Source organism: Hyperolius riggenbachi, chromosome 4 (genome assembly GCF_040937935.1).
Source record: "Hyperolius riggenbachi isolate aHypRig1 chromosome 4, aHypRig1.pri, whole genome shotgun sequence".
NCBI lineage: Eukaryota > Metazoa > Chordata > Amphibia > Anura > Hyperoliidae > Hyperolius > Hyperolius riggenbachi.
Genome location: NC_090649.1, coordinates 37,600,627 through 37,624,223, shown reverse-complemented (window position 1 = coordinate 37,624,223; position 23,597 = coordinate 37,600,627). Strand labels below are relative to the sequence as shown.

Genomic DNA, 23,597 nt, shown 5'->3' with positions numbered 1-23,597 from the left:
CCCGAAATATGCCTATATCCTAGGATTGCCCCAGCAACCATCTTGTGTCCTCAGCTGACACATAGCTGCATTCCTCTGTCACTACCAAATGGCCTGATCTCTGCATCAGTGTCTCCTGGGCACCACCTTTGCCCAGGAGACTGGGCCACCACTGGGGCAGAGCACATGGTTGCTCCATGGCCAGGAGAAGTATTACTGCACCAATCCTCCAGCTGTTTTTGGGAGCCAATCCACCACAGCATCAGTGGGAAGACAGATGCTGCTGCTTCTCCTGTCAGCCAGCTGCTGCATGGATCCCCCCAAAGGTGACCAGGCTTACCAGCCACACATCTGACCAGCATTCCACAGACAGCCCCCTGGAGGGGGGGGGGCTTAGGTTTGGGTTGTCGGCAGTGCCAGGATGGTTGGTGAGTCCAGGGGGGGAGGGGAAGGTGAGGGTATGCGCATCCTTACAAGTTTGCCTCAGGTGACAAAAAGTCTAGAACTGGTCCTGAGTATTGTAGCCATTAACCTCTCTTGGCCCTAAAGTGCAGCCAATAACTCCTCCTTGTCCCCAAGTGTAGCGATTAGCCACTCCCCCTTCATAATAAGCACTGCAGCTGCAACCCATTATTCTCCCCTTGCCCTTTCCTTGTTAATTGTTGAGGCCAGGACTTTCAGACCTGTGTTTTCTTGGCACTTTATAAAGAAAGTGTCACTTGCCATCAATTGGTGCAAATGGGAATGGCTATGAGTCAGAAATTTAGGTAGGACTTGAGTACAAGTCGACCCCATACTTCTATTTAGTGAGTCAGGCCCAAATTTCTAGAATCATAGTCAAGTATACATGGTAAATATACCAACCACTAAACATTATACTTAATTTCAATTATTCACAGTTATCTGTCATTTTTTGACACATTTGCCTGTGTTGTAGTAATCAGGCTAAAAATTTCCCTGTAGACTTTGTAATAATAATCAGCAAGAATCTGTTTTGTTTTCCCCTCTTTTTATCATACAGATAAAAATGTTGCTCTTCGAGGTCGTGGGACCCAGTCTACAAATTTTGAATCTTTAAGCTCAGCAACAAATGCCATCGATGGAAATCTGGATCCTGACTACAGCCATGGGTCTTGCTTCTCCAGTAAGAGCCAACTGTCACCCTGGTGGAGAGTGGATTTACTGGAAACCTATAAAATATCCCACATAATGGTCACAAACAGAGGGGACTGCTGTGCAGATTACATTAATGGAGCAGAAATTCTTGTAGGGGACTCATTGGCCAACAATGGGAATAATAACCCAAGGTAAATACTGTTGTAATCTGGACAATTCCTCATCCTTCTCTCTAAGTTCCACCTCCAATTCTCCTATCTTCCCATTCTTCTGCTCTTCCTTACAAATTCTCCTCCTCTTTTTTTATGTTCTTCTTTCCTTTTCCCATCTTCTCTTGCCTCTTTTCTCATGTCATGTATTATGGTATATTTTCTTCTCTTTTCTTCTCATCTCTTCTGGTCTAATTTTTTTTTTTTTTGTAATTTTGTTTGCTCTCTTCTTGTCTCCTCTCTTCTGTCTGTCCTTGTCTCCTCTCTTCTGTCTGTCCTTGTCTCCTCTCTTCTGTTTGTTCTTGTCTCCTTTCCTCTGTCTCTTCTTGTCTCCTCTCCATTAGCGTAGCAATAGGGGTTTCAGAGGTTGTGACCACATCAGGGCCCTTGGGCCAATATTAGCTCTCTATCGGTCCTGTGCTCATAATAAACACTTCTATAGATACTTTGAATACTGGTAATCATTAACAAAAGTGCTCCCCATCCCCTTCTTGCACCTCTGACACGGTAGTTGCCATTGGCAGGTTTTGGTGTGTCATATCAATTGTTATGTATAGAGTGATTGGGGGTCCCCAATATAAAACATGCATCGGGACCCACAGCTGCTTAGCTATGCCACTGTTCCTCTCCTCTGTCTCTCCTTGTCTCCTCTCCTGTATCTCTTGTCTCCTCTCCTGTATCTCTTCTTGTCTCCTCTCCTGTGTCTCTTCTGGTCTCCTCACCTCTGTCTCTTCCTGTCACCTCTCCTGTGACTCTTCTAATCTCCTCTCCTGTGTCTTCTTGTCTCCTCTCCTGTGTCTCTTCTTGTCTCCTCTCCTGTGTCTCTTCTTGTCTCCTCCCCTGTGTCTCTTCTTGTCTCCTCTCCTGTGTCTCTTCTTGTCTCCTCTCTTGTGTCTCTTCTTGTCTCCTTTCCTCTGTGTCTTCTTGTTTCCTCTGTGTCTTCTTGTCTCCTCTCCTGTGTCTCTTCTTGTCTCCTCTCCTGTGTCTCTTCTTGTCTCCTCTACCACGTCTCTTCTTGTCTCCTCTACCACGTCTCTTCTTGTCTCCTCTACCACGTCTCTTCTTGTTTCCTCTACCACGTCTCTTCTTGTCTCCTCTCCTGTGTCTGTTCTGTTCTTGTCTCCTCTCCTCTGTCTGTTCTGTTCTTGTCTCCTCTCCTCTGTCTGTTCTGTTCTTGTCTCCTCTCCTCTGTCTGTTCTTGTCTCCTCTCCTCTGTCTGTTCTGTTCTTGTCTCCTCTCCTCTGTCTGTTCTGGTCTCCTCTCCTCTGTCTGTTCTGGTCTCCTCTCCTCTGTCTGTTCTGGTCTCCTCTCCTCTGTCTGTTCTGGTCTCCTCTCCTCTGTCTGTTCTGTTCTTGTCTCCTCTCCTCTGTCTGTTCTGTTCTTGTCTCCTCTCCTCTGTCTGTTCTGTTCTTGGCTCCTCTCCTCTGTCTGTTCTGTTCTTGTCTCCTCTCCTCTGTCTGTTTTTGTCTGCTCTCCTCCGTCTCTTCTAGTCTCCTATCCTGTGTCTCTTCTTGTCTTCTTCTTTACTCTGTCTCATGTCTCCTCTGCTCTATTTATTCTTTTCTCGTCTCCTCTGTCTATACTTGTCTCCTCTACTGTGTCTCTTCTTGTATCCTCTCCTCTGTCTCTTCTTGTATCCTCTCCTCTGTATCTTCTCAGGCTTGATTCACAAAGCCGTGCTAACGCATAGTAAGACCATCCTATTCATTTAGCATGCAATGTGAGGCGTGTGAATGTTTACGTGTGTAAAGATCTACGTGCGCTGCGCTAACGAAGGTGTTCGCGCATTAATGCGTGCACTTTGCCACGTTAGCGCGCGCACGTACATTTTTACACATGTAAACCTTCATGCACGTCACATTGGGCTTCATTCACCAAGCCGTGCTAATGCATAGCACGCCTGTGCTACAGTGGGATCCGAAAGTTTGGGCAACATTGTTAATCGTCATGATTTTCCAGTAAAAATTGTTGGTTGTTACGATAAAAAATGTCAGTTAAATGTATCATATAGAAGACACACACAGTGATATTTGAGAAATGAAATGAAGTTTATTGGATTTACAGAAAGTGTGCAATAATTGTTTAAACAAAATTAGGCAGGTGCAAAAAATTGGGCACCATAAAAAAATAAATGAAATCAATATTTAGTAGATCCTCCTTTTGCAGAAATTACAGCCTCTAAACTGTAACGAATGTGGAATCGTATTCGCGGTCAGCGCACCAGACGTGCGCTGACGCGGCGGATTTCCTCCACAAGCGTATATTTGAGGACACCCAGGCTAGGTGCTATGCACCCGCAGAGGGCAATTCCCTCCGTCAGATGGCGCTGTGGAGTGCAGGCGAACACAGTCGCTGCACAGCCACAGATGCCAGACGGGAATTGTACAGATCCAGGACAAGGTACGATCAGGCAGGGCTGGATAGCCCACAAGAAACAGAGCAAAGGGACAGAACCAATGTGTGTCCACCAAACTAGTCGCCACCCAGCGACGGTGAACACACAACGGCGGAAACGAAGTGGGAATGCAATCGCAAGAATGGCGATTGCCGACAGAGACACAAGACTGAGCAAAACAGGGCACGAGGGTAGCAAAGGCACAGCAAATAATACAATAAGGAGATACGGAAAATAACAAACGCTAGCTAACCGCGAACACTGCACTCATTCGCAACAGTGCACGCGGTTATGCGCGGTCTCCACGTGATAAGCACAATAGAGACAAGCACGCCTAACTAACCATTAACAGACAAACAAGAAACAGAGGACGCAAGCGCTTGCTTAACGGTTACCTCACCGAGCCTCCAGCAAGCGTAGCAGACAAGACAGACACACGAAAACAGGGACAAGCGAGAGATAGGATCCACAGCACTAGCGAAAAGTGGCTAGCGCGATCCAGGTACAGAGTAGCAGAACAGAAGGATCCCCAGCGCTAGCGAAAAGTGGCTAGTACGATCCAGAAGACAGAACAGAAGGATCCCCAGCGCTAGCGAAAAGTAGCTAGCACGATCCCAGGAGACAGAACAGAAGGATCCCCAGCGCTAGCGAAAAGTGGCTAGCGCGATCCCAGGAGACAGAACAGAAGAGATAGCTGGTAGCAACCGCTGCACCAGCTATACTCCAAGAACAGAGATCAGAACCATCTCCTGTCGACCACCGTTAGGACAGGACAATGGCAAAGGAACAAACAAACAGATAATACAACCTGACTGGGCTAGAAGGGGAGCCTAAAGCAACCCCCAGGAATTAACTATACTAGATAGCAATGGCTGACACTCCAGCAGTGTCCATCAGGAACAGACCATGGAAGGGAAATGACCAGCAAAGCCTTCTGGGAAACATAAAGCTCTTATAGTGCCAGTCATCAAAGAAGGCAGGTAGGGGATTTGCATAACGAATGTATGAAAATACCCCAGCAAGAGAACAGACCAGAAACTTGCAATGGAAAGACAGGTCTCTGTTCCAGAGACCTGCAGCCCACAGACTAGAGGAATGGACAAACAGCTGTCTGCCTGTGCAGCCAGCTGAGCGGATCATCACATAAACACTTTCTGTAGGTTCCAATGAGAGTCTGGATTCTGGTTGAAGGTATTTTGGACCATTCCTCTTTACAAAACAACTCTAGTTTATTCAGGTTTGATGGCTTCCGAGCATGGACAGCTCTCTTTAGCTCACACCACAGATTTTTGATTATATTCAGGTCTGAGAACTGAGATGGCCATTCCAGAACATTGTACTTGTTCCTCTGCGTGAATGCCTTAGTGGATTTTGGACAGTGTTTAGGGTCTTGTTGAAAGATCCAGCCCCGGTGAAGCTTCAGCCTTGTCACTGATTACTGGACATTGGTCTCCAGAATCTGCTGATACTGAGTGGAATCCATACATCCTTCAACTTTGACAAGATTCCCAGTCCCTGCACTGGCCACACAGCCCCACAGCATGATGGAACCACCACCATATTTTACTGTAGGAAGCAGGTGTTTTTCATGAAATGCTGTGTTGTTTTATCTCCATGCATAACGCCCCTTGTTATGCCCAAATAAATCAATTTTAGTTTCATCAGTCCACAGCACCTTATTCCAAAATGAAGCTGGCTTGTCCAGATGTGCTTTAGCATACCTCAAGCAGCTCTGTTTGTGCTGTGGGCGGAGAAAAGGCTTCCTCTGCATACAGCATCTCCTTGTGTAAAGTGCGCCCAATGGTTGAACAATGCACAATAACTCCATTTGCAGCAAGATGATGTTGCAGGTCTTTGGTGCTGGTCTGTGGGTTGACTCTGACTGTTCTCACCATTCGTCGCGTCTGTTTATCCAAAATTTTCTTGGTCTTAGCTTGAACTAAGCCTGTGGTCTTCCATTTCCTCAATATGTTCCTAACTGTGGACACATACAGCTGAAATCTCTGAAACCGCTTTCTGTATCCTTCCCCTAAACCTTGATGGTGAACAATCTTTGTCTTCTGGTCATTTGAGAGTTGTTTTGAGACCCCTATGTTGCTACTCTTCAGAGAAATTTAAAAGAGGAGGGAAACTTACTATTGACCCCCTTAAATAATCTTTATTATAATTAGATTAACCTGTGTATGTAGGTCAGGGGTCACTGAGCTTACCAAGCCAATTTGAGCTCCAATAATTCGTTTTAAAGGTTTTGGAATCAATAAAATTACAACAGTGCCCAAATTTATGCACCTGCCTAATTTTATTTAAATTCTTATTGCTCAATTTCTGTAAATGCAATCAACTTCATTTCACTTCTCAGATATCACGGTGTGTGTCTCCTATATGATATATTTAACTGACTTTTTTATCGTAACAACCAACGATTTATACAGGAAAATCATGAGGATTAACAATGTTGCCCAAACTTTCGCATCCCACTGTATGTGTGTAGCGCTCAATGTTACTTGCGCAAAGTTTTACGCGCACACAGGTTTACATGCTCGCACTAACAAAGATTTTCACGTGTGAATGCAGCACAATGCGTGCATTGTGACGCGCTAACACGTGAATAGCTTTCTTAGCGTGCGTGTAAAACTTTGTGTGTGTAAAACTTTGCACGAGTAGCATTGTGTGGTACATGCATAGCACAGCCTCCGCTATCTCTTCTAGTCTCCTCCACTGTGTTTCTTCTTGTCTCCTCTCCTCTGTCTCTTCTCGTCTCCTTTCCTCTGCCTCATGTCTCCTCTCCTCTATCTATTCTTGTCTCGTCTCCTCTAGGCAATGTCATACCGGTGTTGCTTCGACATTGTAATGCAATAAAGTAAATATTGCTACATTAAATACCGGTGGAGTCCAGGGTCTATCACTTTTCGCTTGGGCTGTTTGCCACTAAGGGTTTGGGGTTCCTTGTTTGGCTCCCTGGTTGACTGTTTTGGATTACCTTCAGGTTAAAGGATACCTGAAGGGATATGTGACATGATGAGATAAGCATGTGTATGTACAGTGCCTAGCACACAAATAACTGTGCTTTGTTCCTTTTTCTGCCTGAAAGAGTTAAATATCAGGTATCTAAGTGGCTGATTCAGTCCTGACTCAGACAGGAAGTGACTACAGTGTGACCCTTACTGATAAAAAATTCCAACTATAAAACACTTTCCTAGCAGAAAATGGCTTCTGAGAGCAAGAAATAGATAAAAAAGGGAATTTCTTATCAGTGAGGGGCACACTGTGGTCACTTCCAGTCTGAGTCAGGCTGAGTCAGCCACTTACATACCTGATATTTAACTCTTTCAGGCAGAGAGAAAAAAAAGGAACCCAGCATAGTTATGTACATACACATGTCTATCTCATCATGTCACATGTCACTTTGGGTATCTTTTAAGTGTGTGGTTACCTTCAATTTATGCACCTTTATTTCCCTCACATATCTTACTAAAATGCGTGGTCAATGACCTTGCCTTAGCTAAAGCTGAAGGTAAATACTCCATTCTCCTCCTCCTTGACCTTTCAGCAGCTTTTGATACAGTAGATCATCCCCTACTCCTCCAGTCCCTCTAATCCATGGGCATTCACGATCTCGCCCTGACCTGGCTTTCATCCTACCTCTCCAACCGCTCCTTCACGACCTCCTTCAATGAGTCCTCGTCCACCCCCAACCACCTCTCAGTGGGAGTCCCCCAAGGCTCGGTCCTTGGCCCCCTACTGTTCTCCCTATACACATCCTCCATTGGCAAGGTTATCTCCTCCATGGGTTTTAACTATCATCTGTATGCAGATGACACCCAAATCTACCTCCCACACCCCTGACATATCCACCACTACCATGGACAAGGTCTCCTCCTGCCTGTCCGCTAGGTTCCTGAAACTAAATCTAGACAAAACGGAATTTATGATCTTCCCACCCCGGTCATCCCTGGACCTCCCAGATGTGCAGGTCACTGTTAACCACACTACCATTCGCCCTACCTCTCAAGCTCGCTGTCTGGGTGTCACCCTGGACTCCGCACTCTCCTTCACTCCCCAAATCCAAAACCTCACAAAGTCCTGCAACTTCCACCTTCGTAACATCTGTAAGATTCGCCCTTTCCTGACCTCTGCCACCACCAAACTCTTCATCCATGCCCTCATAATTTCCCGCCTCGACTACTGTAATGCCCTTCTGTCTGGTCTCCCTATGACCCGAATAGCCCCACTGCAGTCCATCATGAATGCGGCAGCCAGAATTATCCACTCCTCCCATCGCTCCACCAGGGCGGCTCCCCTCCGTGAATCCCTCCACTGGCTTCCTATCCAGTCCAAAATCAAGATTCAAGATATTGTGTCTGACCTACAAATCCGTCCACAAAACCTGTCCAACCTACATTTCTGATCTTATTTAGAGATACACACCAAGCCGCTCACTCCGCTCCTCCAATGAACTTCACCTGACCGTCCCCCCGCATCACCCAGTCCCATGCACGCCTCCGAGACTTCTCAAGAGCCGCTCCAACACTATGGAACTCCCTACCTCCACCCATTAGGGCAGCCCCCCTCCTTCAACACCTTCAAGAAGGCCCTAAAAACTCACCTTTTCACTCTGGCCTACCACCCCTCACAATTGCTCTACACCCACAGCTGAACTCTGGTCCCCTACCTCTCGTGTCCCTACCTCTCCCTCTAGATTGTAAGCCTTTGGGCAGGGTCCTCCTCCTTTTGTGTCCTACCTGATCATGCACCTCCATTACTGTGCACCCATGCTATGCATCTGAGTGAACCTAACTTGCCTAATCTCCATGCTCCATCCAGTGACTGACTAAACATTACCTTGTACTCATACTGTGCTGTGTGATCTGGTTTTCTTGTATTCCTGTATTGTCATATTGCTGTTTGTAACCCCTAAATATTGTCTGTAACCTAAACTAATGTCCAGCACTGCGTAATATGTTGCTGCTTTATAAATACAATAAATGATAATAAAATAATTTATCTTTTTGTGCAGGTGTGCTCAGGTGACAACCATACCACTAGGGGGCACTCAGACTTACAACTGCTTTGACATGAAGGGGCAGTATGTGAATATCATCCTCCCTGGGAAAACAGGATATCTCACATTTTGTGAAGTTCAGATCTACGGAGCTCCTGTGGCTAAAGAAGAGAGCTGTGCCTGTCCACAGAAATGTTCCAATGATAACCAGTGATAATGTGCATACAGCACAGACAGCACCATAAACAGTGCAGTCAGTCTGGGCGGGTAGGAGCAGGAAAGCAACACATTGTTTTTTTCCTTCCTCTTTTCTCCAAATCAACCACTCAGCTGTCAGTGGCAAGTGGCAAGTTTGATGTCATGTGAGACGGAGTCAATTGCAATCCCATTAAAACCAGTGGTGCTCATCCAATATTCAGGTATCCGAACTACCCAGATAATCCGAACTTTTTCCACTATCCGAAATTTGAATTGGAATTCGGATATCTTTGTAAATCAGAATAGCACTATCCGAGCAAACTTGGATTTCTATGTGAAAATCCGAAATCCGTGCGGATAGTTAGTTAGGATATCCGAGCAGAAGCAAAAATCCCTTTCGGAGAGAGAGAGAGAGAGAGAGAGAGAGAGAGAGAGAGAGAGAGAGAGAGAGAGAGAGAGAGAGAGAGAGAGAGAGAGAGAAGAGAGAGAGAGAGAGAAGAGAGAGAGAGAGAGAGAGAGAGAGAGACAGAGAGAGAGAGAGAGAGAGGAGAGAGAGAGAGACAGAGAGAGAGAGAGAGAGACAGAGACAGAGAGAGAGAGAGAGAGAGAGAGTTTTGGAAGCAATTTGAGCCATTTTCAGGCCATTTCCAGTTCTCTATCCGGATATCCGAATCCGACCGGATATCTAGGATATTGGGTTCGGATATCCGATTCTACTTGGATACCAAAAAGTTCGGGATCCGGATATCTGGGTATCCGGATCCGAATTCAATTCGGATTTTGAAAAGGGGTATCTGAGCAGCACTGATTAAAACCTCACTTGCTTATTAAGAGCTTAAAGTGGTATCAAGCTCACTAAACTAAAATTTAAAGAGACTCAGAGATGAGTCATGTTGCCATTTTTTTTCTTACCTGGGTCTTCCTCCAGCCTCATAAAGCATGGATGTGTCCCTCGCCGTCCTCCATAGCGCCTCCAATAAGTGGCGGTAAGTGGCTCAGTGACATCTGCGGGGGGCCTTCTGTGCATGCGCGGACAAGGCGCCTGACTGATGCCACTCAGTCAGACTGAGCCCAACTGAGACGCATACCGGGGGTTGATTGCGGCTGAACGGAGGGTTCCGTGAGGGACCGCGAGAGGACGGCGATAGATGCATCCGTGCTTATGGCGCTGGAGGAAGCCCCGGGAAAGTAAACAAACGGCAACATGACTCATCTCTGAGTCTCTTTAAGTGTCTACTCTTAAGATACCCATACATTACTTGATATTGTGGCCCGATGAACCTTCTGAGTCAATCATTTTCTGGCTAAAATCATTCAGATGAGTTGATCAGGAATGAGGGAAATATCTTAGACTCAGAATTATCAATACAGATGAAGAGCGGCACCATCAAAGTGTATATAGCGCAGATACACTGACAGCCTTGCTTTTGCTGCTGCAGTATATCAGTGTATCTGCAATAAACTAAAGAGCTATATACACTTTGATGGTGCTGGTTTTCATCTGTTTTGCTGAATTTTTGGACCTCTGTGCTGTGGGACCTACAGACCTGGCACATCTCCCTGAATTGCTGGTGTGCTGTCTGTACCATGTGGCACAAGGCGCATGTTGTGACATCATTACACGTGCCAAGTCATGTGGTACAGTAACAGTTGCTCACAGCAACACTGAACACTAGAGGATATCAGGAGTCATGACAGTGGAAAGGTGAGACTTTAGCACTGGGCATGGGGGACACATACACTTGGGGGAAGGGGCAGGAGGCGGCGACACTAGGTCGATTTCAGAGAGGCATCAATCTCATGGTTGATCAGCCCATACATTGAGTAAATGGAAGTAGAGAGCAGATGAATCTTCAGCACTCTTAGGATAACAGCAAGGGTCTGGACTTGACCATAATCAGCATATGATTGTAACAATTAAATCCCCTTTCGAAGCGTGCACAGGCTGATGATTGTAGACATATAGATGTAGAATGGAGAGATAGAGAGGAGCCAGCACTGCTAATGGGGTAATTTATTTCAGCAGGGGGACATAGACCTGGCGCCCCACCCTCCCGCTCTGCATCCGACCACGCTGATTGTAAGTGTCACTGTTTTTATCTGCTGAAATAAATTACCCCATTAGCAGTGCTGGCTCCTCTCTATCTCTCCATTCTACATCCATACATTGAGTAATGCATGGGTACCTTAAAGCAGCAGGGACAGCCATACTATCCCAGGAAAAAAACACATATATAAATAAATACTTGTTCTTCTTACATAATATGTATTGTACTGTTCACATTTGATTTCAATGAATTTTACATAGTAATAAAGAGAAAACTGTTTCAGGCATTTTCCATCTATACTGTGTCTGACTGAAGCCAATCCTGATGCAATTTATTCCTTACTCTTTTTTTCTACTAGTAATTGCACTGTCATATCTAGCTTGTTTTGTAAACACACATGTGAGCCCAGCATACTTTATATTTCAGCAGCTTCTGCAGAGGGGAGAGGTATATTTCCCTTCTCAGCCTTATGCACACTGAACTGCCCTCAGCCAATTAGTGAGGAGCAGGAATTCGGGAGGTGAGATGACAAGCTTGCCTCTCCTTGCAAATACTGATGATCGTAATCAGATAATTATTACGCTTATAATTTTCGCAATTATGCCTATACGTAGTTACAGATTGATAATTTAATTGACATTTGCATAATCATTCATAATTTTGCATAATTTATGCATAATTTCATGCTGACTTTGGTGGGGAATAGCAATGGCCCCATACATGCTATTGCTACATACGTTAAGGAGAATAGTGAATAGAAGTCAAAAAATAATTTTTCAAAAAGACCTTTTAGTTTTTAAGAAAATTGATTTTAAAAATGCAAAGATTGTTTTTTTTAACTGACAGTTTAAAAACCATTTTTCGTTGTATTTTAAAATCTATTCTCTCAAAAACTACAAGGTCTTTTTGAACAACTTATACATACTATTCTCCTTAACATATGTAACACTTTTGGTAGCAATAGCATGTTACAAATGCTCAGAATTACTTTCAAATGAATTACGCTTTACCCTGAAATTTCACATTACAAATTACGATGCGTAATTGTGAATTATAATGCATAATTATGCATAGGCCTAATTTCTGCTCATCACTACTTGGCAATGTACCTCATAAAGCCAGGCTGACTGAGATAAGATTTATCAAAGCAGAAATATTGATGATTGTATTGGGAGCCTTGCAATGCAGGGTCAGGTTGTAGACTGCATAATAAACACAGAGCAGTGGGTAAATCTAAATTGATTTTATGTCTGACGATCCTGTTTTAAGGTACATAAAAGAACATTTGAAAGCATTCCCAGTTTGTAAAAACATTTTTCACAGAGGTGAGCAGTGCAAGTTCATAATGCTCTGCTTATCTCTGCTAATCTGCAAATATAATAGTCACAGTCCAGGATAAGCTCTCTGCCTGGTCTCTTCACACTGCTCCCCCTCCCTTCTCTGGTAAATAGAAACATATACATGGCAATGGCTGAGTCACTTCAGGAGAGTAGGGAGGGGGAGCAGAGTAAAGAGACCGGGCAGAGAGCTTCTAGCCAATAATGATTACATTTAAAGAGACTCTGTAACAAAATTTTAATCCTTATTTCTTCTATGCTATAAGTTCTTATGCCTGTTCTAATGTGATCTGGCTTACTGCATCCTTTCCTACTTGCACAGTGACTGTATTATCTCTGTTATATGATCTAATCTTCTCTCCTCTGTCGGCTCTGTCGGGCTGAGGCACTGAGACTGGAATGTGCAGGGCTGCTTGTGATTGGATAGAAGCTGTACACACCCTCTTCAGGCCCCCTGCAGGCTCTGTATGACTCACACACTCTGCTTATGTGAGCCTATCACAAGCTGGTTAGTTTGTTTGTAAACACTGCCTAAAACTGGCAATTACAAGCCAGGATTGCAGCAGGGAGTGGCAGAATCAGCACAGAGGGGCCCAGGAGAACATAATGAATAGAATAGTATGCTTTTTGTTGTAAAAATTTAAGAGTACAGATTCTCTTTAACTATTATGATTACATTTTATGATGATGATGTTGATGATTATTATCATCACTATTATTATTAATTATGTTTACATATGTTGATTAGCAGAGCAGTATATACGTAAGAGAACAGAGAACGTCTTCACAGAGGCGCTAATTGTGCTACTGACGAGCTACTGTTTGTCCCCTATCTTATTGCCTGATGAAGCGGGCTGTGCCTGCGAAACGCGTTGCATCTTTTGGGGTACCAATAATAAATGTATTTGTTTAATTCAGACAGTATTTTGAGTCTGCTTTCCGGAGGTAAGTCCACCACTGCCTCCCAGCAAATTTAAAAAATTTTATTACCTTTTATCCTGCTGGCGCCTCAGTTCTCTTACGATAATACTGTGTCCACCCCTGGTGGAGGGGTGACCTACCCCTACTTTTCTGATCTACAGAGAGCGACATCCTAATCCTGAGTGAGGACAGGTCTAATCTCCTCACCTGCATCTACAGTGGTTGCCTAAGAGGTAACCCATGTTTGTGAGTATATTCATCTCACACTTACATTTATCCACGGTTTCCAATACATACTACACTATATTGGGCTCTCTGTGTTTCTAATTTAGAGCAGTATATACGTTTGCTGCTCTTTGCATTTAAAGTAAAAAAAATAAATAACAATAAACACAAGGGAATGCATTCAGGTGTTCTTCTATGAATCCAAGAGTAGGTACTTCAAATTTAGTTTAGAGAATTAATAGTAAAAATGTTTCTGTACTGTGTTAGCCAAACAAATTACGTAGGTAGAAAAAAACAAAGTCTTGTAAAAGTAATACCTTTTAATGCCTAACTGTTAAAGTTAAATGATGCAAGCTTTCTGGGATCTAGTCCCCTTCTTCAGGCATAATTCCAGATGTTAGCTGAAGTAAAACACTGATGCAGGTAAATAGTAAACACGTAGATGGCAGTTGTGCTGGTTGCTGTTTAGCAGTTAGATGTCAGGTGATCAGCAAGCACCTCAAGAGAAATCTATATAGGAGAAACAGGACAAAAACTGCGCACAAGAATGAGGTTTAAATTGTGGGATGGGATTCATGACTCCTTATGTAACATAAGTTATGTGGCTTCATGATCTTCAGAAACCTGCTAGATTTCATGTTTGCTTGCATGAGCTCACTGGCTCCAGCCTGCTGATCACCTGACATCTAACTGCTAAACAGCAAACAGCACAACTGCCATCTATGTGTTTACTATTTACATGCATCAGTGTTTTGGCTCAGCTAACATCTGGAAATATGCCTGAAGAAGGGGACGAGATCCCAGAAAGCTTACATGATTTCACTTTATCAGTTAGCCATTCAAAAGGTATTAGTGGTACTTTTCCGTTAGCCGGGCGCAACCGCTAGGTGGCGTTAATTACTATTCCCCCTCCAGGCCGCCATGGATAGTAGGGAAAGATAGCGATCGCTTGAGTTACATATTTCCCTACTATCCATGGTGGCCTGGAGGGGGAATAGTAATTAACGCTACCTAGCGGTTGCGCCCGGCTAACGGAAAAGTACCGTATTATTATTACAACAAGACTTCGGGTTTTTTTTTTCTACCTGGATAGTTTAGGGAGTTAAATCCTACCTTAAATTAGCAGCTACTAAGGAATCATGGCTATGTTTTACATACAATATGCTACATTGAATCATACTGTAAAATTAAACAAGTTTTGCGGTGTAACTTTAAATGCATTTTTAAAAATAATTAAATTCCCATAAAAAAGGGCATTAACTACTAAGGGACCACAGTGTTAAGCCCCCCCTAGTGTCCAAGCCATTTTTACTGCCACGTACGGCATGCTCCTGGCAGACGTTACACCTGCTGCTGCATAGCCCTGCTCCTGCTGCCTGTGCTGCTCCCACTGCCAGGGTGCCACAGGCCACTGCTGCTGTGCTGATACCACATATATTTAACCCAAAACACAATTGCTGAAAACTGCCATGTCCCAGTTGTGCGGTTGGACTTTGAACACAATGTGGGTTGCACGACCGCTGTCTGGAACCTAGGCCTGATGTTAATTGACAGCCATTTTTTTTGGGGGGGGGTAGGGGGGGATTTTAAGTCCCTACATCATCAGTTAGTGGAAGAAAATTATGGAGCACCTGGCGCTTACAATAATGATACAGATCAATATGATCAAGTTCGTCCATCCAGCGAAACTGCGCACTGCAAATACTTGTGGACAACAATTCCTGAGAGACAGTTCATATGGTTGGCACAGTACCTTTTGGGAGTATAGGAATACCTCCCTATCCGTGTGCAGCGTCCTCCGTATATTGCGTACGATTGTAGGGGGTCCGCATGGATAGCGGAGCTGTATGCACGCAGATGGTCGCACGGAGATGCGGAAACCATCTCCTTCCCCTTCCGCCAGTGGTGATGTCGCCGCCCGCAGTCCAATGTGTTCCAGGACTCTGCCGGCTGGTTCCTGGTTATGGGGATGCAGAGGGGACGAAGGCATATGGCCAAAATCTGGATAGGGAATACTTTTAGATATGCAATAAACACAAGCATTTGTTTGTAAGTGCAACTCTATGCGGGTCTGCCAACTTTGGGCGCAGTCTGCACTATGGTATTTGTCCCCTCTGCATCCTCATAACCAGGAACCAGCCGGCAGAGTCCTGGAACACATTGGACTGCAGGTGGCGACATCACCACTGGCGGAAGGGGAAGGAGACAGTTTCCGCATCTCCATGCGACCATCTGCGTGCATACAGCTCCACTATCCATGCGGACCCCGTACAATCGTACGCAATATACGGAGGACGCTGCACACGGATAGGGAGGTATTCCTATACTCCCAAAAGGTACTGTGCCAACCATATGAACTGTCTCTCAGGAATTGTTGTCCACGAGTATTTGCAGTGCGCAGTTTTTCTGGACGGACGAACTTGATCATATTGATCTGTATCATTATTGTAAGCGCCAGGTGCTCCATTATTTTCTCCCATTTCTCCTGTTTAGGGCTTGAGGACTGGCCCTGAGCTAACCTTGGCTGCTGCTGTTCGCTATTGCGCTCCTGCTCTGTTTTTTTACTGTATACATCATCAATTAGTGTTCCCCTTTAAAAAATAATTATGCTACATGCCTCATTTACCCTAAAAATGTTTTTAAAGCAATTTAAAGGCCACTTCCGTTTTTTCTATCCGGACATCCGAATTTGCCCGGATATCCCGTATACTGGGGTCGGATATCCGATTCGGATTCGGATTGGAAATTTTTGAAATCGGATATCTGACCCCAATCGGATATCTGGGTATCCGGATCCGAATCGGACTCGGATTTTGAAAAGGGGTATCCGAGCAGCATTGAACAGAAGTATTAATTATTATTTGGATTTATAAAGTGCTAACATATTAGACAGTGCTGTACAATAAATAAAGTTACAGACATTGATAATGAGGGTGACAGTGAACACAACAGATAATATAATAAGCAATAATATACACAATGCCAGATCGTACACTGGAGTAATAGTCTCAATAGTTCAGGTTCACATTAGGCCTTGTTCACACTAGGGGCTTCATTCACTAAACCGTGATAACTCAAATATCACACCTTATCAAAGTTAACATGCCTTATCAGAGTAGCATAGCGAGCGCTACAAACTTATGCCTGCTAAACGGCAATGACACGCACTCTGCCCTGAGCCCCGCCCCCTGCAGGTTCGTAACGCTTGCTATGCTACTCTGATAAGGCGTGTTAACTTTGATAAGGTGTGATAACTTTCATAAGGTGTGATATCTTTTCATAAGGTGTGATATCTTTTCATAAGGTGTGATATTTGAGTTATCACGGTTTAGTGAATCAAGGCCTTGGGACGCTGCTGTATGCTTTTTACAGCACATTTGGGTTGGTTTACTAAAGAAAATAGAGCAAGTAACCTCCTTTTACTCATGCTATTTCCACAGCAGGCTTTAAATGTAATGTGCTGAATACTATGCGCACTGTTGGTTGTGTAGCGCACCTAACAACAGGAGCGCACGTTATGCTTCGGTTAGTGCAGCATAGCAAATGCTATTAACTTAAAGCGGAATAAAACTCAACATTTCTTCTTTGCTCTAATAGATTATTTACAGCATATTATATACACCCAGCATTTTTTTTTTACTAGAACAGCATTCAAAGGGTTACACACAGGATTTAAGGGGCCCATACACTGGTCGATTTCAGCCATCGATCAGAAATCGATTCTATCCAATTCCCCATTCGATCGATTTGTGGCCAATTTCGATCGATTTTGATTAATTTGATCTATCTGACAGGATGGAAAATCTAGGTCGATCTGCTGCTGGCAGCAGATCGATGGCCCATAGAGCTGCATTGTATCTAATGGTCCAATAATGCATTTAGATCGGCGTCCAATAGATTTTATTCTGAAATCTATTGGAAATCTGTTCCTAGTGTGTGGCACACATCAGATAGATTCCTGTCAGATTGGACTTGACAGGCATCTGACAGAAATCTATCTGATGGTCGAATCTGCTGCAAATCTTGCCACCTTTAGCAGCTTCACTGCCAGCAAAGCTGGACACTAGGGATGATCGGAAAGGGCGATTTCCGATTCTGCGGAAATTTGGAATTCCGTTAGAACGATATTCCATAATGTAACCTTTACATTCCGGCGGTATTTTGCGGCGGTACAATTTCAGTAATCTTATTTGAAACCTCGTTTTTGGAACATAGTAGGCCATGGGACCTAGTGGCTGTTCCACCGGTCATTTTTTTTTTTTTGAGCAGCAGGAGTTGTCGTAGGCCATGGGACCTAGAGGTGGTTTCACGTCAGTCATTACAATTTTTGTTTGGAGCAGCAGGAGTTGTCGTAGGCCATGAGACCTAGAGCAGCAGGAGTTGTTGTAGGCTATGGGACCTAGAGGTGGTTCCGCGGCAGTCATTACAATATTTGTTTGGAGCAGCAGGAGTTGTCGTAGGCCATGGGACCTAGAGCAGCAGGAGTTGTTGTAGGCCATGAGACCTAGAGCAGCAGGAGTTGTTGTAGGCTATGGGACCTAGAGGTGGTTCCGCGGCAGTCATTACAATATTTGTTTGGAGCAGCAGGAGATGTCGTAGGCCATGGGACCTAGAGCAGCAGGAGTTGTCGTAGGCCATGGGACCTAGAGCAGCAGGAGTTGTCATAGGCCATGTTACCTAGGGCAGCAGGAGTTGTCGTATTCCATGGGACCTAGAGGTGGTTCCACGGCAGTCATTACAATTTTTGTTTGGAGCAGCAGGAGTTGTCTTAGGCCATGGGACCTAGAGCAGCAGGAGTTGTCGTAGGCCATGGGACCTAGAGGTGGTTCCACGGCAGTCATTACAATTTTTGTTTGGAGCAGCAGGAGTTGTCATAGGCCATGAGACCTAGAGCAGCAGGAGTTGTCGTAGGCCATGGGACCTAGAGGTGGCTCCACGGCAGTCATTACAATTTTTGTTTGGAGCAGCAGGAGTTGTTGTAGGCCATGGGACCTAGAGCAGCAGGAGTTGCCGTAGGCAATGGGACCTAGAGGTGTTTTCACGGCAGTCATTATATTTTTTCTTTTTTTTTAAGCAACAGGAGTAGTCATTGGCCAAAAGCATAGGGTTAGTGATATAACGTCGGATTGCTGCAAAAACAGAATTTTTTTTATCTTAAAATGCAAAAATATGCAATGGCAGTGAAAGGCAGCAGAGTTTGAGAGGGAGAGCCCGTTGAGGCTTGAAAAACAGCAAATTGTGATTTAGTCTAATCATCATCATGAATCAGGGACAGGGGCCTTGTAATTATCACTGATCCATGACTCATTCATTTTTATGAATGTTAGTATGTCCACATTGTCTGTGGACAGACGGGTCCATTGGTTGGTGACCACCCCACCTGCAGCACAAAATACTCACTCAGAAAGAACACTAGCGGTGGGGCATGCCAGGACCTCAAGTGCATACTGAGCGAGTTCAGGCCAGGTATCCAGTTGTTTTGTCTAATAGTCCATGTGGTCATCATTACTCTCCATATTGTCTGGAGCACTGGCCGACCCCAAGTAATCATTCACCATACGGCCAGCCGCTGGCGGTGACCACTTTGTCCGCTGGTGGTGCTGCTGCTAGAAGGAGTATCTGGCATTGGCTGATAAAATTCCTTCAACATACTCAGCAGGTTCACAGATTGACTATTGGTGCTGCTGCTGGGAGTGGGACCACCAGACCTATGCTGAGTATGATTAGGCTTGGTAGCTTGGGCCCGAGATACAGGTGCAGGAAACACATTATTTTTTTTTTTTTACTTAAAATTTTTATTAATGAGAAAGTTAACATCACATACTGTAGCAAAATTGGAGGAAAGTGAGCGATCATACAGCTCATGTACCAGATAGAAGATTAAAGTGCAATAGAAGCATTACAATTATAAGTAGAAGATTCTTACGTGAATAAACGTCATATCAAACAATAAGAATATGTAACACTCTGTGTTGGGTGTGAGGCATGCTCACACAACTACACAACACAGTCATCCTATCTATGACTTATCTATGACCACCAAGTAAAATCCTACCAATATGCAGAAACTTGTTTAAAGAGATGTAGAAAGAGTAGGAGGAAAGGGCAAGTCTACAAGAACTACAAAGAAATGAAAAAGGAAAAAAGAAAAGAAAAAAAGAGAAAGGGAAAGAGTAAGAGAGTGAGTCGGGGACTTCTGCAATTAACCTCCCTAGCGGTATGGACAGATCTATCCGTCCATAAAAACATGCTGTGAACAGTATAAATGTGCATACACATCAGTACTCTCCTGCACTGTATACTAGACCCTTACTTGACACATTTTGGCAAGTTACAGGAAAAAAAAAGATTTAAAAATAAATTTTATCACTTTTTGCACACATTCGACCCTCCAGGAGTTTGTTCAGGAAGTGATGGAACAGTGTCAGGCCATTAAGCTTACCATCCACAGTTCAGAGACTCAGGTCAGTTTCTTGGATACTCTCGTTGTTAGGAGGGGCGATAGGTTGGTCACCGATCTCTATGTTAAGCCCACGGATGTGAACTCCCTGCTTCATTTTGGGAGTTTTCATCCGTGGGCTACTAGGAGGTCGGTGCCCATTAGTCAATTTCAAAGGGTGCAGATGATTGTGGCGGAGGATGGCTCGAGAGATTAGGATGGACCAGATGCAGACTAAGTTTTTGGAGAGAGGATATCCACCTGACATTGTGGGTCAGGCTAGAGAGAGACAAACAGGAGAGGGTACAGTGAGAAGATCCCATAGACAATTATATAATAGAATTCCGTTTGTATCGAGATACAACACAGCCAGTGAAAAAATATCTAAGATCATAAGAAAACACTGGTATTTGTTATCTGAGAGTTTTCCACAGATACCACAATTTACTAACTTACCCATTTTCTCCTATAGGAGGGCCCGTAACCTACGTGACCGGTTGGTACACACTGACACTCAGGGAACGGCCGGGTCAGCAACACTCTCACGGCGAGGTACGTTTCCATGTTTGAATTGCGTACATTGCAATTCTGTCATCAAAGGGGATGAAGTGATTCATCCCTACCGAGGTACGAAATTCAAAATTAGAGGTTGCTATACCTGCGACTCAATGTTCGTCGTATATGCTTTGAAATGCCCATGTGGGCTTTTGTACGTTGGTCAAACCACGCAAAAATTAAAAAAGCGACTCTCATCGCATAAACATGCGATCCGTGAGAGATTGACTGATCAGGCCGTTCCTTACCACTTTTCTCAGGCAAATCATAATGTTAGTCAACTTAGGTTTATGGTCCTAGAACAGGTACCCCCCCTCAGGAGAGGGGGTGATCGTATTAAGAAGTTATTGTGGCGTGAAGCTCATTGGATTAAAACCCTTGACACCATGGAACCCAGGGGCCTTAATCGAGAACTTGATCTTCTACCGTTTATTTGAGCTATAGCATTGTGTCCCTGGTTTCCATGGTGACTGGATCTTTAGTTATATGTAATTCTATACTTTGGTCTCAACATGTCTTCATATATTTTGGGTCACTTCATTAGAGCCATCAGAGCCCTATCTGCTGCCCAACCTCTGCATGCCTATAAGTGAGCACTTTCCGTGATATATGTATATTGTTTATGTATATGGTTGCCGTGGTTACTTTGAGTTATATGTATGATCGCGGCCGCCGTAGTCATCAACACTTCCGCATTTCATCGATGATGAGTAGCGCTGACAGTGGCGGCACTCTCATCATTGGCTGCTGGTTGAAGTGGGCGGTGAGACGGGATACGTCACACCAGCCTACGCTACTCCCGACGTCTCCCAGCAGGTCCGCCAGAAGGAGGTGGTAGGCGGAGCTGGTGATGACGTGGGAGAAAGCCAGAGCCTGCAAGTGTTTGCTGAGGCGGCGTCCGTGCATCTGAAAGGAATGTGGGTGAGTTACCTCCGTGATGACATCCAATGGGATCCCACTAGCATAGTTCTCTATCAGGTCCGACTTTGTACGGACCGTTGTAATTGGATGTGAGTATTTTCCACTGCTATTGGTGCTTCCCAGCCCATATATACTATATATAGTAACTTAATATGTCATGTGTTGATAATGATTTTGCCTAGCTTGAGAAAGGAGTTGCTACTCCGAAACGTCGCTGTTATGGCTGTCTTACTTCACTAAAAGAGCATTAAAAGAGCATTGAATATTACGGATGGTGCCGGTCTGACTTCTCTTCTAGCAATCACTTTTTGCACAGAAATCCTGGGAAAATTGAATGCCACGGAGGTTTTAAACCATACTACTCCAGGAATTATATTAGGGATATTTCCTAAATATAGCCTCGCAATTATCGTATTGAAGAATGAAAAGTAGTGGCTTCCCAAACCTTATCAAACTGATAATATTTATCTGAGACCTTAGCTGTAAGTAGCTCCATTCTATAAATATGAGATAACTTAGCCAAAAACTCCTGTGTCGTAGGAATATTTTGATCTCTCCAGTGTTTAGAAATTAGACATCTGGCTGCTGACAAATAATGATTTAGTAACCTCTGAGTGTGAGCTTTAATTTTGGGCATCAGTTTTGCCAGTATACATATCCATGGATCCTTAAGGACCGAAATCCCCGTATGCTGTGAGATAAGGGAGAGAATCTCATCCCAGAATGTATTAATGTGGGGACAGGACCAAAAAATATGGTGTAAGGATCCAATCTTTCCACATGACCTCCAGCAAAGTGGGGAAACCTCAGGGAACCACTTATGAAGGCGCTCAGGGCTCCTATACCATAACATCATATTCTTATAGATATTTTCCTTTGTTATTACTAGGGATGGGACGAATCCACAATTTCTTCGAATCCGAATCCGAATCCGAATCTAAAAAGGTTCTCGAATATCTCGAACCTTTCGAATCCCGAATCTAACGAATCCTGCGTTCCGTGGAATGGTTGCCCACAGTATAGGTAGGCAGGCTAGGTGCTCACACTATAGGTAGCTAGGTAAAGGTGCCTTCAGTATAGCTAGCTAGGCATAGGTGCCTTCAGTATAGCTAGCTAGGTATAGGTGCCTTCAGTATAGCTAGCTAGGCATAGGTGCCTTCAGTATAGCTGGCTAGGTATAGGTGCCTTCAGTATAGCTAGCTAGGCATAGGTGCCTTCAGTATAGCTAGCTAGGTAGGGGCCTTCAGTATAGCTAGCTAGGTAGGGGCCTTCAGTATAGCTAGGTATAGGGGCATTCAGTATAGCTAGGTATAGGGGCATTCAGTATAGCTAGGTATAGGGGCATTCAGTATAGCTAGGTATAGGGGCATTCAGTATAGCTAGGTATAGGGGCATTCAGTATAGCTAGTTAGGTATAGGGGCCCTCAGTATAGCTAGTTAGGTATTGGGGCATTCAGTATAGCTAGTTAGGTATAGGGGCCCTCAGTATAGCTAGTTAGGTATAGGGGCATGCAGTATAGCTAGTTAGGTATAGGGGCCCTCAGTATAGCTAGTTAGGTATAGGGACCCTCAGTATAGCTAGTTAGGTATAGGGGCATTCAGTATAGCTAGTTAGGTATAGGGGCCCTCAGTATAGCTAGTTAGGTATAGGGGCATGCAGTATAGCTAGTTAGGTATAGGGGCATGCAGTATAGCTAGTTAGGTATAGGGACCCTCAGTATAGCTAGTTAGGTATAGGGACCCTCAGTATAGCTAGTTAGGTATAGGGGCATTCAGTATAGCTAGTTAGGTATAGGGGCCCTCAGTATAGCTAGTTAGGTATAGGGACCCTCAGTATAGCTAGTTAGGTATAGGGGCATTCAGTATAGCTAGTTAGGTATAGGGGCCCTCAGTATAGCTAGTTAGGTATAGGGGCATGCAGTATAGCTAGTTAGGTATAGGGGCATGCAGTATAGCTAGTTAGGTATAGGGACCCTCAGTATAGCTAGTTAGGTATAGGGACCCTCAGTATAGCTAGTTAGGTATAGGGACCCTCAGTGTAGCTAGTTAGGTATAGGGACCCTCAGTATAGCTAGTTAGGTATAGGGGCATGCAGTATAGCTAGTTAGGTATAGGGACCCTCAGTGTAGCTAGTTAGGTATAGGGACCCTCAGTGTAGCTAGTTAGGTATAGGGACCCTCAGTATAGCTAGTTAGGTATAGGGACCCTCAGTATAGCTAGTTAGGTATAGGGACCCTCAGTGTAGCTAGTTA

General features: G+C 44.3%; 2 protein-coding genes across 6 annotated transcripts in view; both read left to right on the top strand.

Moving 5' to 3' along the window:
* LOC137571174 (fucolectin-like) overlaps positions 1-9,296 on the top strand; it is a 29,750-nt gene extending 20,454 nt beyond the window's left edge. The window contains exons 3-4 of the mRNA XM_068279978.1: positions 1,001-1,286; positions 8,717-9,296. Of these exons, the coding sequence (XP_068136079.1) occupies positions 1,001-1,286; positions 8,717-8,915 (485 nt within the window). The 3' untranslated portion in view covers positions 8,916-9,296. The remainder of the gene's footprint in view (positions 1-1,000; positions 1,287-8,716) is intronic.
* Positions 9,297-9,472: 176 nt separating this feature from the next.
* LOC137571170 (fucolectin-4-like) overlaps positions 9,473-23,597 on the top strand; it is a 200,510-nt gene continuing 186,385 nt past the window's right edge. For 3 of the 5 annotated variants that reach the window (XM_068279971.1, XM_068279972.1, XM_068279970.1), the window contains exons 1-2: positions 9,473-10,604; positions 20,342-20,421. In XM_068279971.1, the coding sequence (XP_068136072.1) occupies positions 10,591-10,604; positions 20,342-20,421 (94 nt within the window). In that variant the 5' untranslated portion in view covers positions 9,473-10,590. The remainder of the gene's footprint in view (positions 10,605-20,341; positions 20,422-23,597) is intronic. The other 2 variants (XM_068279974.1, XM_068279973.1) reach the window with 1 other exon arrangement.